Source organism: Prunus persica, chromosome G5, assembly GCF_000346465.2.
Source record: "Prunus persica cultivar Lovell chromosome G5, Prunus_persica_NCBIv2, whole genome shotgun sequence".
Taxonomy (NCBI): domain Eukaryota; kingdom Viridiplantae; phylum Streptophyta; class Magnoliopsida; order Rosales; family Rosaceae; genus Prunus; species Prunus persica.
In genome coordinates, this window is record NC_034013.1 from 11,897,098 (window position 1) to 11,912,643 (window position 15,546).

Here is a 15,546-nt window from a genome sequence, read left to right on the forward strand (position 1 = left end):
GTGTCTTCTGTTCCAAAGTCGCCCTCCTAGAGTCTTGGTCAGCCTCACTCGTTTTCTCCCCCTTCTAACACGTCCTGAGTGACGTCATTTCCGACCCCTTCTCACACCCGGCAGGCACCCAGTTTTACTAAAATACACCCTTCTCCAATGTTATTTGACCCTTTTTGATTTACTATTTGAGAGAAGCCTCTTTGTCAATATTTTTTTGCAAAATTTCAATTGCGTCTCTAATACGAGGAAATTTTAAGAAAAAAAGTCTTAGTTGTCGCCTCTTTTTGGGGGTTGGTTATTTCTTTTTTTACCTCATCCTCTCTCATTGTATACTTTCTTTTCTCATTCTCTTAATTTTCCTTCAAGATTATTAGTTTATTTTGTGAAACGATGTCGTTGTCATGATATAGTCATTGTATTTTAGCCCACGTACACAAAGAGTTGGCTCCATTCAACATAATTTGGAGCTCTAAAGAGGGGAATATGTCTGTTTGTGCTAAGTTCGGGTTTAACCAGTGCGTGACAATGGATTTAGCCGGTATGGCACTATGATTTTCTTTGAGTTGCCTGGAAGATATGGAGCGGTGGTCCTGTTTTTTAGTTTTGTTTTAGACCAATAATTTTAGAAACTCTTTAGGAGTTTGTTGTGATTTGTTTTCTATTTAGGATTTTTTATTTATTTTTAGCTTTTGACTTTCGATACTGATTTTTCGTTTCTGCCGTTGAGCGGCAGATTTGTATTGTAGGTCTTGATAAATGTGCTTTTGGTTGCTGGATCGGGAATTTAATCATTGTTCGAATTGTGCGTGATTCTTTCTAGATTAATTCAACATATTGTGTTTGGTCACTATAAAAGATTTACCTATATTTAGCACATAGTTTTGCTCTGTACTTTTGTGCATGCTTTTAAGTTTGACAAATAGGATGCTAGTCGACCCAAAGATTTCGTATTGTAAATAAGTTTTGTTTATTACAAAAAATTCTTTAGCAAACTCATTTATTAGCGAGACCTGAATTTTGCTCATCTAATGACTTTTAGCTCTTCAATTAAATTTTCTACATTAAAACAAGAAACAATACAATCAATCCAAAAGTCAGATGACTTTTAGCTCTTCCATATTTATGTCACCTCATCACTATGAGAGAGTATAGTAAAACGATGAAGAGTCTCTGGAGATGCTCCTCCTAGTAAGCTTGGGTGAATGGCAAATATGTAAATTCGACAAGAGAACGAGCCCTTATTTGGAAATTGGATCCATGTGATCGTGCCCGCATTTTCCAAGTCAACTCAGTCGAATCTCATATCGCTCCAACTAACGGCTCTCCTGTGAACCCAAACTAACCGGAAACCCCCTCCCTCCAATCACGTGGCCGGTCACCCCATTGCCCGCTGCCCGCCTTTTCCTCCTCCCTCACTCAAATAGTCACAAATTTCAAACCCGAACTGCCCGATCTGCCCGAAACACACCCCTTATAAGTTATATATATCACCACCAACCGCTCATCTTCTCCAATTCACAAAATGGCCAAACTCGTCTTCTTCCTCGTCGCTCTCCTCTTCCTCTTCTCCTTCTCCTTCTCCCACGCCCTCACGCCGTCCGATCTACCCGAGAAGGAAACCAACGGCCGCGATCCAGCCAACACCAAGTTTCCCGAATCCGAATCCAAGCCCGCGACCGCCATACTCTTACCCAGCGAGAAACGTGACTCCGAACCCGCCAAGGTCTTCGAATGGATACCGGAGGCCGCCGATACGAAGCTTCCGGATTCTGATGGCCCCACCATCTTGGCCAACGAAGAGTCGACTGAGTTCACACACAGCGAGTCCGTTCCGTTGACCGTCATCAGCTTCCGCCCCGTCAACCGCCACTTCCCCAGGCGCCCCTTCCCGTTATCGTTCCGTCACGGACACCGTTGCCGCCATGGCCGCCGCCAGGTCGGGCCGTGGAGCCCACGCTTCCACGGAGGAGAACGCGACCGCGACGTCGTTTCGTACGGCGACGACATGATCCTCGGCGACGACTTGGCTTTCGATCAGGTGTTTCACGGCGGACCGCGCCAGATCCCTCCTAGGTGGGGCAGTTTCCGCCACGGTGGGCCCAGGTTCCCGTTCAGGCACGACGACAACATGGAATTGGAGAGGCCGCATCACCATCATCACCATCGCCACGACCACGACCACGACAGCAAAGAATTTGAAGGAATGGAGAAGCCGAGAGAGCACAGGCATGAACACGAACGAGAGCAGGAGGGTGGTTTGATGAGAAGGTTCCGCAAGTTCTTGAACCGCTTTTGAGTTTTGAAGCGACTATCTTAATCTTATCTGTTTTTAGTTTTACTTGTACCAGCTTATCTTATGTTACTCTGTTTCTGTAAATAACCATGCATCCATGGGAGATGTAGCATCTTATCTTATTTGTATTATGCATCTACGTATCTATGTAAGTTTGACTACTATGACAGATAGATTTTTATTATATAAAAGAATGGTTTGCTATGTGATTGCATCTGAACCCAGAATTTCTCTATATGGTTGGACAACGAAAAAGAACAGAAAATACAGAGCTGAATTCCTGTAGCTTAGAGGAGCAGAGAAGAAGAGTTACATAAACAGAAATTTTTAGGAGTAGTTGGAGCATGTAGATGCTTGCTGGGCACCGCTCAGCTCTGAGCACTGTAAAGGGCTAACCAGATGGGCGGCCCCACTAATGTCCGAGCACTTCCAGGGTGGCGATCTTGATCCTGTCATGCCGTGGAGATTGATGTTGGAGAGACAGATTCCGGTGAACGGGGAGTTCTTCAGACCTAGTATTACGCCGGCCTGCTGAACCTGCACTCCCCAAATGTCCTTCAATGTGATGCCCTTAACGACTGGGAGAGCATTTTGGTTGTATTTGTCATCTGGGTGGTCTCCAACATCTCCTGCTATCTTTATTCCCCTTCGGACTTCTTCCATGTACACGTCTGAAACTGTGATGTTTCTTATGAACCCTCCCCGGCCGATGTTTGTTTTGATGTGGATGCCAACTCCCATGTTGTAAAGGTTTATGTGTTCAGCCAAGACATTCTCCACCCCACCAGAGGTTTCACTTCCGATCGCAATTCCAGCAAATGGGGATGATCCTCTAACACGGCGGATGGTAATGCCCGAACTAGGGCGGCCATAAGCGATCCCGTACTCGTCCCATCCGCTCTTTACAGCCACAAGATCGTCTCCAGTAGATATGTATGAGTCCTCTATGCAGACATTAGAGCTTGAATCTGCACATATGAATACAAAGATATACATCATGAACATGAACATAAAGAGGCTTCACACTTTGTGACTCTTCCATACTCAATCGTGACACCTATACCCTTGTCTTTTCCGCAGTAAACAAGATGTGGCTTATTTAGATAACAGGCATGTACCTGGATCAACTCCATCAGTGTTGGGAGAGTCATATGGAGCCAAAATTGTGACATACCGGACAACAACGTTGCTGCAAAGGAGAAAAGTATGTATCAGATCAAAATCACAGCTCAGCAGTACATTCTTTGCAGAAGGTGCATTAGGCTCGAGCACCATAAGGGAAGTTTAGGAAAACATGAAACAGGATAGTTGTGTTTGTACTATAATTTAGCTGGTCGATTTCATGTAATTCCAGCTTATAATCAGAATGTATTGGCAAAGTCGCAGTAAATACATCAAGAAATTTGACTTTCATCCATAAAAACTTTCCGACCTAAACATTATCAGACAACATTCAACCTCAGGTTGGACTGGTTATTTAACTTTCGTACAGCCCTCTATGAAATGCTACCTTCTCTTCAACCGTTTACATAGTGAGTTTCTGACAGATGTTCCAAAAGTACTTCTCCCATTGAAGTGAGGCAATCGATCAGAACATTACCAATATGGCGCCAACTAACCTTTCTTCCCACAATCAATCCCTTCTGACCTACCCGAACAACATGTATGGACCCCCTCAACCCCCTTTTTTATTGCAAATTTATAACTTCCAAGTTTCTGCAGTCACTAACTCAACTCAGAATAGCAGCAAATAAAAAAGAATATCATAAATTTTTCACTTCAAACTTCTTTACTTTCGTTTAAAGTGATTCAGCTTCAAAAAACAATTGGTTTGAATAAAGGGTGAACAAAAGACTCAACTTCGCAATCATAAGTAAAACAAACTGACGGATATAATTTTTGAACGAAAATGGCAGGTAGAGTACTGTAAAAGACTAAAACATAAGGGAAAACAAAAGATATAAGCTCCAGTCTATAAATAAAAAAAGGCAAAACTAAATTCCACGTTTGGCTGTTACCTGCAATAAACAGGGTGAATGTTCCAAAAGGGAGAGTTCTGGAAAATCACATTGGAAATGATAATGTTTTTCGAGTTCATGAATTCAATGAGATTTGGTCTAGTAAACTGAAGAGTTCTTTGCCTCCACATGTTCCACCATACACCCCCTTGGCCATCGATTGTTCCATTTTCACCTGAAAAGGAACAACTCATTAGATATAGGGTACCCATAAGAAGAAGAAGTACGTCAACTCCCACAACCCAGCCTATACCACACCCAAAAACAAAACAAAAAAACAATAATTACATCTTGTTCAAACCTACCAGTGATAACCACATCATGGATTCCATCCCCATGAATAAAGCTCGAATACCTCCCTCCAGGAAGCTCCCTCCCTCTTCCATAAGATGGCAAAGGAGCAATCAGCGGCCAATTCCTAGTATCCTGATGCATCAACCCACAAAGAGAATTGGAAGGAGCACAACATAAATTGAAACAATGACCACAAAATAAATCAACAATCACAAAAAGTGTTCACTTCTATCATATAGTAGAGGGGGAAAAAAGGTTTGTTGTAATGATGTTTACATAAGGGTCAGCATTTACAGTTTTAATATTTAGGACCCTGCTGCTGCAAATCAGCAAAAATACAATAGTCAAAATTTTGAAATGAGGTATTCTTCTAAAAGATGCTTTACCGTACAAAATGCAGGGCTTCAAATAAACCACAGACATATAAGTGGAAACTGATTATTTGGAAGAACTTTCAGTATGAAAGTTATAATCATTCCAGTAAAGGAACTTATGATAATTGTTTGCTGTGCCATTATTGAAATTGTAATTTTATATACATTCACTTTCATTTTAAAAGAGAAGGAGAAAAAAGTTAAAGATGTCTCTTGGTAAAGAACCCCGTAGATTAACTGCTAGCACAAATTATAGCGCCACATTATGAACTAAAAAAAGTAGCAAAGGATTCCAATAAGCGAACAGCTTTTGAACATGCCAGATAGTTACAAGTCCAAGTACAGAAAACTATGGAACCATCAGTTATGGCGCTCTGTGACCCGCTGAGGAGGGTGTCACATTCTTTTCCCGCATTAAGCACAAAATCATGTCATAATCTAAGGTTAGGTTGCCTTTTCATGACAGTCAAAGTTAAACTTAGTACTATAATATTTGATTTGGCTTACAGCCTAAAATATAAATCATAGTGTTTAATTAAAGGAAGACATTTACTTTAGAGGAATGGTTTTTGTAAACTGTCGCTGTTTTCTTAAATAATAAATTGTGACCAAACCATTCTTATCCTTGTCGAACCAGCAATATACTAATTTATTGTGACAGTATCAAAGACGACAATATCAGTGGCGAATCATCTAGCTGTCCAACTATTTGATTCATCATTCTATAAATGATATGCACATGCAACCATGGTGCAATAGACCCACCATGTATTTCTGCTTTTAGCCTGGTTCCACCGCATAGCCTGAGGCTCCACACATTCATTCTTGCTAAGCCACACAGGGCCAAAACAAGTGGGATTTTCAACCACAACCCCACATTTAGAACAAACACGAACACTCATAGAGATTACAAAAGTTGAACATAATCACACTTAAAACACTGAAACCACTCATTTACTTGCATGACCCTACACTCTCATTCCTCAACTCTTTCAGTAAAAAAAAAAAGGCACAACCCAGTAAAACTGAAGCACAAATTTGGGGACTTTCTGCCATCAAATTAACTATGGCCATGGTAAAAGTATTAATTTGTAGAGTAAAAGTTAGGTGAACACATTGAATTGGTCATAAAAAGAGTGTTGGGTTTGTACCTGGGTGGCTTTGATAACAGCACCCTTGGCCAAATAAAGAGTCATGTGGCTTGTGAGATTGAAGCTCTCTGTTAAGTAGACCCCAGGAGGTATGTAAAGAAGCGTGCCTCCTCTCCTCTTCAAATGCTCAATTCGATATATCGCTTCCCGAAACGCCTTGGTGTTCAATGTAACGCCGTCGCCTACGCCTCCGAAATCCGTTATCGATATCTTGTCGTTTCGGTACCGCATGGGCACTATCCCAGAGCAAGTTACCACTTCCGCCACTGAGAAGTAGCTGAGGCAGAGGAAAATCGAAAGGGAAAACCAGAGATAACCCATTTTTGGTAATTTCTAGAGTTTACGAGGGGAATTGAGAGATAAAGCGGAGGGGTTAAAGTCTAAAGCGCCAAAGAGAAAGCTCCAAAGAGTGCTTTAATGGGTGAGTAGAAGGAGCAAATGCTAGTTGTTTAGATCTGGGAACGGAACAAAGAGAAGGCTCCAACAAGCCAGCTCCAAAGAAGCGATTTTGGGTTAAGCTGCAAAATGGGTTTGCATTAATTAATTCAAAGACAACAGCTTTTGGTTAAAGATTTGAAAGCAGAAAGTAGAGCGAGGAAGAACATACTGGTTGTTGTAGTTGTGGGTTTGAGCTTAAAGCTTTAGCTGCGCTGATCCAACGGCTGAGATGAGCCTGGAAGATGACTTCGGACCTCGGAATCGGAGTTTATGAATTTGAGAGTGAGAATTTTGTCTGCAAGTAATTGTCTTGAGCTGATAAAAGAGGAGAGAGCGTGTGAGTTGAGCAAGTTGTGGGAGCGCAACACTTAAAGCACATTGCGTGGGTGGTTAATAAGCACCGCTTTTGTCACAAAAAATTAGCGCTTTCCAATGGAAAAAATATACAACAGAAAAATGCTACCGTTAGTTCCGGGTGGGGCATGGAGAATTTTGGGCCGTTGATGAGTGGAACCCACATTATCAATGGATGAAAATACTTCACCCTTATAATTTGCAGACATTTGTAAGGTCCACATTATCAACGACTGTAAATACTTCATGCGAGTCATACTAAAGATATTAAGAGAGGAGGGATTCGAAAACGGAATATTAAATGCAGTCGTAACTGCTTTTAACTATTTGAGTTAAAATAAGTTCATTGTAAAGCAGAATTTCTGGTTTAAATATAAATATAATTGCATCTTGGATGGAAGATGCATGCTGCAACAAAATAATAATTTAGAATTTAGAGAATCAATTAACCAAATTTTGTTTTGAAAAACAAGATGGGAGACGACTCAAAGCTTAGGAGGAGAAGTAGAAGTAGTAATTTCCCCTTTTACTTCAATTGAGAAATAAATAAATCACATGAAATTTAACATGGGGCTTTCAAAATTCAGACTCAACATTGGCCTTTTGGGCCAGGAAGTTAGGCCCATGACGTTCAGTCCAGTTAGATTGAGAGGACCGCGTACTCCCTCGCAACACTGAATCATAGCTCCTCTGGTTTTTCCCGCCATCTTGCCTAGTCCCAGTCTTTGCCCTATCCCGCCATTTTCAACCACAACTCTCTCTGTCATCGCCTCCCTTGTTCACTCTCCGCTCTCTGTCTCACTCTTCGTGTTCCTTCACTTGGCTCTCTCCGAGGTCAGTGCCCTCTTTCATTTCATTTCAATTTTATTTTTACTTCGACTTTTTGTTTGGTTGCCGAGAAAGTGAAGGAAACGCAAAGAAAATTTACTTTCTGTTACTTACATTCAATTGTAATGTGAATTTCGTTTCATAATTATCATGGGTTTTGAAATTTGACCCCTTTTTTTCTGGATAAAACGTTAATTTTATTGCTGGGTTTAGTTTTTTTGTTCTTTCCATTTCTCGTGGTAATGTTAATTCTGCTTGATTGTGATGTTGGGTGCCAAGAGAAGAAAATAAAACAGAAGGTTGCTCAATCAAGCTTCTCAATATCTGTTTGATGTTCATTTTGATTGTATTAGAAATTCTTAGTTATTATTCCTCCCAATCACAATGCTATTATGTTAGGGTTTAATAGATCTATGCTTAAATCTCTATGCATTTTGGAACAATGATGATGCTGATTGGACATAAAATGCAGGGACTCTGCTAAAAAATGACTGGAGACGAAGTTTCCAAAGGCAGCGATGACATGATGATTGACGAATATGAACAGAAGCAAGGGAATGTGGTTCCTGATGGATTTAACTCTCATTATCTCAAAGTTTACTATGGTAATCCCCGTTTAAGTTTATATTCTATTTGAATGTAATTGAGATAGTTACGTAGTTTTTGATTGCTTTAGAAGCTATGGTTCTGTAGAATTTTACTTTATAAGCGGATGCTCCACTTTAGTCAATTGAATTGGTGGTTGTAACTTGTAACCTGTAAGGCACTTAAGACTTCAAACTTAGAACTAGATACAAATATGTGAACATTTGCTTATTGTTTGTGTAACATGATATTTGTAATCACATGCAATGAGTGTTTGCTATTTACTGAACATTTTTTTCGTTGATATGAATTTTGAGAGGTGATTTCAATAATCTTCCCCTTAACGGAAAGTGTTATTTGTGATAGGAAAGCTCTTTCCATATGCGGATATTTTTAAATGGATGTCCTATGGAAATGGTAAGCCACATCTCTCAATCAACCTGGTTCTAACCTTCAGTTTTCTTTGTGTTTTCATGTGCACACCTTGAAATTTATTTCTTCTGTGAACATGTAACTGATCGCTGATTTGTAGATGGGAAGCATCCTGTGTGCGACCAGTCCTACTTTAGCCGGAGAGAGTTCTCTTTCACACTGGATAATGAGGTTTATCTGCGGTTCCAGTCTTTCAACTCTATGTCTGAGCTTGAAAATTCGGTGAAAGAAAAGTGTCCAGTCAAAATAGATATTGGGCCTGTGTACAGTGTTGATGTAAGCCTTTTATGTCTGTATTTCCGAACTATTTGATAATGCAAGTGTTGACTTGACCTAACAATTGAATCATTCAAATCCTGAAAACCAACTTAGAAACAAGATGTGTTTGAAAGAATTCATAATTATAGATCAAAGATAGAATTCCTGTCCATGGTTTCTTGTTGATTTTAATTGTTGCCTGTGGTTGGGTTTATAATAACCTTTTAGCACCATATCTGTGGTTTGAGTTTTCATCTTTTCTATGTTGCAGCCTTCAAAGAGGCATGCATATGCTCAGAGTGGCGATAATGTTTTCACCCCAGTGGAGAGGGAGCTGATTTTCGATATAGTAAGCTAATCAACCACTTGAACTTTAAAGATAGTCAATAGTCACAGTCTTACTAAACCTTTGACTATGACCGTTGTACGACATGTTTGAGTAAGGTTTTCTCCAACAGGATATGTCAGATTACGACGATGTTAGATACTGCTGCTCGGGAGCTGATGTTTGTTTGGAGTGCTGGCCGCTTATGACAATTGCTGTCAAAGTTATTGATACTTCCCTTAGAGGTAGGAATTTTGTGTTTTGGAATCTGATAATATGTGGTTAGAACCTTGACTTTTCACTTTTCTAAACTTATTTGCTGCAGATGACTTTGGTTTCAGTCACATTCTCTGGGTATATAGTGGAAGACGTGGTGTTCATTGCTGGGTTTGTGATGGGAAAGCAAGAAGGTAATTCTCTTAACAGTAGTAATCTTCAGTTTCTTAGGTTCCTAAGGCATGTCATTAAACTTAAACCATGTTCGTTTTTCTTCAGGCTGACAAATGAACAAAGAGCAGCTATTGCTGACTATTTTCGTGTCTATAAGGTTGTGCACTGTTTAAATTACATTTGGGTTTTGAAAGATTTTTACATTCTGTGAAAGTTGTTGATTCTATACTTTGTTCAGGGCAATGAAAACAGTCATAAAAAGGTTTCTTTTACTGGTCTTGCTCTCCATCCGTTCCTTGCGTAAGTAGTAACGTACATTATTGACTTTACGATACCGGGCCCTTTGTTGCTTCCACTAAGAGTATTCATTCATGCAGGAGATCTTATACTGAAGTTCTTATGGATTTCTTTGAGAGGAAATTGCTTTTGAGTCAAGAGATATTTTCAACTGAGGAGAGATATGAAAAGATCTTAGATATGATTCCTGATCCTGATCAATGTATATAATGATTCTTTTCATGTCCTATGCATCTCTATGCCATATCCTGGAATAATGGTCAAGTTATAATACTTTGTTATCCTTGCAGCTATTACTTCTGAGCTGCGTGGGAAATGGCAGGAAAAGAGAAGAACCGCTAATTCAAAAGATGACATTAATGTTGTTAGATGGGAGCAGCTGAAAAACATGCTGCAATCTGGAAAACATAAGGTACGAATAGTAGATGTTTGTGAGTGTATGTACCAAAAGTGCATTGTTTTGGTGACAATGATCCTAGTCTGTGAAATAGGATTTTGATGTTTGAAATTGTAATTAGGCCTGTAGTGAACTTAATTTTACTTTTAATCATTAATTGTTCAGGTGCAGGGACTGCGCAGGTGTGTTGAAGAGATTGTGTTCTCTTTTACCTACCCTAGGCTTGACATGGAGGTATGCACAGCAGCCCCACTTTCTTTTACTGCCTCCTGTTATTCAACTAGCAGTGAGTATAAACTAACTACATCAGAAATGTATGCTAAAATATTATCTGTTTGTAGGTTTCAAAACATATGAACCATTTGTTAAAGGCGCCATTCTGTGTACATCCAAAAACAGGTTAGTCCCGGTGGGAGTTTGTTTTTCTGGTGGTACAGGGTCTGGTTGATCGTATTTTATGAATTTTTTCCGGCCCTTAACTGCTTTTTACTCTCCCCCCAATTGATAAGTATTAGGCATTTGGATATTCTTAATGTTTCTCTGTTTATTTTATTTCTTTGTTCCAGGTCGTGTCTGTGTTCCAATCGATCCAAACCGATGTGAGGAATTTGATCCCACGGCAGTACCAACCCTTTCCAATGTAAATATGTACTTGGCTTCCAGTTTTCTTCTTCTCTGCATATATGTTTTCTTGGTGGGAGATTCTGTTATTTTTAGTCTAACTTTCTACATAATGCATATTCCACCATGTAAGATTGGCCAAATTGATATAATTATAATTTTGACCATAGGGTGGTTTTTATGTGATCTAACCTGTATAGGATGCAACAATATGCACTGCTTCTTTCTCTGCCGGACCTTTTATATGACAAGAATGCTCTGAAAATATAACTCAACTAAGCCTTAGTTCTACTGCGGGGTCAGCTACATGAGTCCTTTTTTCCGTTCCACTATATCAACGAGTTTAGCCTCAGTCACATCTTTCACATTCACGTCCATCCACATTACCTCTGACCATGTTTTTGTTCATCATCTTCCCTTAGAACCTTATACTTTAATCAAATCACTCTTTCGTAAAACTGCATTACTAGGTTGTCGTTGTACATGTTCAAACCCCTTTAAACAATTTTCCCTTATTTTATCTTCAAGTGATACCACTACTACCGTTTTAGGAATACATTCATTTTTTATGGTATCTTTTCTTGTATATTACTTCAGCATCTTTACATCTGCATTCATCCTATGGACATGTTGTAGCCTGGTTGCCTAGCACTCCGTGTCTTATAACATTGCTGGTCTGGATATCTTGTAACCAAAAAGATGATGTGCATGCCTTTTTATTGCAATAAATTGTACATTATGTAAGCTGGTTTTTTCTCACAATTCATTGTCTTTTGAGTTTTATGTATCTTACATGATTATTATGTTTAATCTGCAGCTTTTAGAACAACTCAATATTGGAGGTTTAAGAGCAGAAGTTGATAATGGTGCGTCAAGTAACATCACGTTTCTTTCATTTCATCTAGCATTGACTCTGATTTAGCATAGGAGGTTAACCTAGACGGAAAAATGATGTCGTTGGGTGGTTGTATCATGTATGATTTGATTAGGCAATTTTGATGTTGGAAAAGCTACAAAATTTCCTGTTTACTGCAGGTGAACCTGCACTAAGAGCCACTTGAAATATATTTTGCTTTTGTGATTGATGGTGTTGTATATCTTTTACTTGATCACAGAGTGGGACAGAACGTCACTTGGAAAATCAATAAGGTTTTTCAGATCGTCATTTTTGCAGCCTCTGCTAAAATCTTGCAAGGTACGTAAGCAACTAACGAAACATTTATATTTTAATTCTGCTTGAAAGATTGTTCATAAACCAGAATCATCTAGTCATGTTGAAGGATCTAGTTCTCTAGAGTAGAACAGAACATTCCACAAAGTCCTAATTTGATACCAAAAACAAAAATTATTTTTCAGACTTAGTTGTGTTCTTATCTATTAATAGGTTTTGTGATTCATGAATGTTTGCAGGAGGAGATGGAAAGTTCATACAATGCGAAACTGCAGCAGTCGAAGAACTCCTTTAGTTGGTAAAACTGTTTGCTACAATACAATTATAATTCATCTTGTGGAATTGTCCCAACTTTCTGCGGTCCAGTTGATGTGAAGTTATATTTTCAAAAGACAATCAGGATTTAGCAACGTACTGACATCTATTTGTAAATGACATGACACTTTGTTCACCAAACAGCACACGCATCTTTTTTCTTTTTTTTATATTAAGTATTCCTGTTGCAATTATTCTTCATTTTTTTTCTTTCCAATGCAAATTGTCCAAAAATCATGTGGAGTGTGTAGTTACCATCATCACATGTATATGATAGGCCGAGTTTGAATCTCCTTTCCTCCCTCCGTTGATAGGGAAAATAACAAAAACTAACAACCAGTTTCTATATGCCACGTAAATTTATAGACATACCTATTTCATTATTGCAATCACCACAGCTTTAATATCTCCATTCTGATTTCCCATTGGAACTGATTTCTTATATGATCCATCATTTCAACTTCCATTTTCGTCATACATAAAAATACTTAAATGGTAAAAATGGGGTAATGATACAACACGGAACTGCCTTCTCCTATATATATATGTGTTGTCAGTTCTTGAAAGGATGATGATGAAGAAGCCAATCTGAAGAGACATAACGTTCACATGGTGTTTCTTCTCCAATAGGCACATTTGGTCTTTGGAGGACCACAAAACAACCTCATCTCCATTTTCACAGCAATGAGGATAAGGCCTTTCTTCTTCGCCGACGTGGCTCACCTCACTTCACCATCATCACGTTGGGACTTGTTCCTTTTTTTCTTTCTATTTTTTTAATACAAGCTATAGTCTAAACTAAAAGAACGAAGGAATTCTCACACACACACCGAACAAAGATGTCATACGGGTTCGAACCTGACTTCTTGCCTACAAGTCAAGGTTTTTTTTCATTGGATTAGACTCGTTGGTTAATTTTAGGTATAATTTTGGTGATCAAAAATTTGAGAATTTTGTTTTATATATGTAGCAAGAACTTCAAAAATTCATTAAATCACTACTTAATCCATAAATAACACAACTCAAGGTGCCCTCAGACATTACATATGACTGGCAAAGTGCCTTGGTGTACAAAAACAAGGCACAAATACAGGGCCCCAAACGAAAGAGCCAAAACATAAATAAACATACTTAACCCCAACCAAACTTAGAAACCAAAAACAAAAAAACAAAAAAACATATTCAGATGGCTCCTCTTGTAAGAATAAACTACCAATTTACAATCACCACTAATACCAAACTAAACAAACAGAAATTGACATACTACTAGTAGTACAACTACTTACTTATATACCCTTAATTTGAAAATTTAATGTAAACACCCAAGATTAAGAAAATTAAGACTCTTCTAATTAGCAAGAACTTCCCAAATCAACTCAGGATCATAGGAAGGCATTCTTGCAAGTAAGCAGCCTTCAAATTCTAAGTCCTCTGCCATCCCCATTGGCCACTCTGTTGAAATAGAGGGTGGTGAATTCTCACACCTCCAAACCCCATCTTCAGAAACTGTTGGTGTTGCTGTTGGTGTTGAAGACACCAATTCTTGACCAGAACCGTCGCCAAAACCCGACGGCGACGACGAAGACAGCGACGAATCCACCTTCATCACAGCCTTCTCATTCTCACTGGAATTACTGCTCTTCTTCGCGTTCTTCTTGGCTCTTTCTCTCTTCACCTTCTGGCAAATCGCTTGAATCTTTGCATCCACGGAGGTCTTCACAGCGTCCAATCTAGCGCAATCTCCAAAACCCATCTTACTTGGGTCCTTAAGATTGGGAAAATTCAACCTTGCATACTCTCCTCGAAGCTTATACGCCGCCCGATCGTAAGCATATGCGGCAGCTTCGGCGGTGTCGTATGTGCCAAGCCAGACCCTCATTCTGTTCTGAGGGAGCCTGATCTCAGCGACCCATTTGCCCCAATGCCTCTGTCTCACTCCCCTGTAGAGCTTCTTCTTGCATGGAGCCATGTAAGAGGTTGAAGAACAAGCAGAGCTCTGAACTGGGTTCTTCTGAAAAAAGCGTGAAACCTCGGCGTTTGCCCGGCTTTCGTCGCAGAACTTCTGGAGAAGGTCTCTCTGGCGAAGGTAAACTGATGAACCCAGTGGCTCAGAAACAGAGCTGTTGTTGCTGGTGGTGGTGGAGAGTGTTTGTGGGCAATGGGAGAAAATTGAGTCCAAGGTGTTTGTGTTGCTTGTTAAGATGAGATTTGAGAGTGAAGATCTGATGTCAATGGTGTCAGAAAACCCAAAAGCAAGCTTACTGTCTTGCATTGTGTCCATAGTTTTGGTAAAAAATTGAAGCAAATATTTAATCTGTAGGAAACAGGGCACTGAAAATAGGTCCCTTTTCCTAAAGAACCAGAAATGAAAAACAAACAATTTGCAGATGGGAAAATATGTGAGTGATCCGATCAAAAATATATGGACCAGAAGAGATGAAAGAGCTAAGCAGAGCAGAGAGCTCAAAAGAAGAGCAAGGTAGAGTTGCAGAAGAAAAAGAAAGGAAGAAGCTTTGGAAACTTTGGCTCTCTGAGAGAGAGAGAGAGAAGGTTAGGACTTTTTTTTTTCGTTCTTGCTTAGGTTTAGAGAGAGAGAAGGTTAGGACTTAAATGCTGAAGGGTGTCCTTATTTATAGCTGCAGTTTATTGCTGAGCTTTTAACATCTAACCTCTGTTCACAACTTCAAAATTTTACATGGTTTGAAATTTGGTCCAACTTACCTCAACCCACATGATTGATATGACCATTTTGCCCTTTTATGTGGAAAGTGAGCCAAAATTGTGTTGAATTATTTTTTTTTTGTTTTGTTTTGTATTTCCTTTTGGTTTAATTCCTTTGGTCAGTTGAAGAATAAGAGTTTCTCTCCTTATTTTCTTTTACAATCCCAAATTCTGTGTTGGGTATTGTTAACTTGATATAGTACGGTTTTAATCTAATGAAGTGAATGTGTTAATTTGATATAGTTTACTCCGTAATAATTTAAATTTTTAAGTTTAGTGATTGTCTAATATTA

The 15,546-nt window shown here is 39.2% G+C and overlaps 4 protein-coding genes across 6 annotated transcripts; 2 read left to right on the forward strand and 2 right to left on the reverse strand.

Moving 5' to 3' along the window:
- On the forward strand, positions 1,434–2,498 carry LOC18777068. The gene has a single exon (XM_007209434.2). The coding sequence runs from the start codon at positions 1,514–1,516 to the stop codon at positions 2,285–2,287; it is 774 nt and encodes a 257-aa protein (XP_007209496.1). The 5' UTR covers positions 1,434–1,513; the 3' UTR covers positions 2,288–2,498.
- Positions 2,471–6,949, reverse strand: LOC18776349 (probable polygalacturonase). Of its 2 annotated transcripts, XM_007209081.2 has the most exons (6): positions 6,729–6,949; positions 6,122–6,639; positions 4,608–4,728; positions 4,303–4,477; positions 3,403–3,473; positions 2,471–3,252 (listed from the first exon to the last, which is right to left on the reverse strand). In XM_007209081.2, the coding sequence occupies exons 2-6, from the start codon at positions 6,440–6,442 to the stop codon at positions 2,612–2,614; spliced, it is 1,329 nt and encodes a 442-aa protein (XP_007209143.1). In that variant the 5' UTR covers positions 6,443–6,639; positions 6,729–6,949; the 3' UTR covers positions 2,471–2,611. The 2 variants fall into 2 exon arrangements, with proteins under 2 accessions (XP_007209143.1, XP_020419056.1); XM_020563467.1 differs by having other exon boundaries at positions 6,122–6,943.
- On the forward strand, positions 7,462–12,905 carry LOC18776017 (DNA primase small subunit). Of its 2 annotated transcripts, none has more exons than XM_020564157.1 (17): positions 7,462–7,747; positions 8,214–8,346; positions 8,693–8,743; positions 8,859–9,034; positions 9,288–9,365; positions 9,475–9,586; positions 9,667–9,751; positions 9,837–9,888; positions 9,970–10,031; positions 10,109–10,230; positions 10,319–10,440; positions 10,597–10,659; positions 10,767–10,824; positions 10,992–11,065; positions 11,864–11,912; positions 12,162–12,241; positions 12,457–12,905. In XM_020564157.1, exons 2-17 carry the CDS (start codon positions 8,229–8,231, stop codon positions 12,517–12,519), a joined length of 1,365 nt encoding a protein of 454 aa, XP_020419746.1. In that variant the 5' UTR covers positions 7,462–7,747; positions 8,214–8,228; the 3' UTR covers positions 12,520–12,905. The 2 variants fall into 2 exon arrangements, with proteins under 2 accessions (XP_020419746.1, XP_007209127.1); XM_007209065.2 differs by having other exon boundaries at positions 7,617–7,747; positions 10,591–10,659.
- Positions 13,505–15,118, reverse strand: LOC18776002 (ethylene-responsive transcription factor ERF061). The gene has a single exon (XM_007209320.2). It carries the CDS (start codon positions 14,811–14,813, stop codon positions 13,881–13,883), a length of 933 nt encoding a protein of 310 aa, XP_007209382.1. The 5' UTR covers positions 14,814–15,118; the 3' UTR covers positions 13,505–13,880.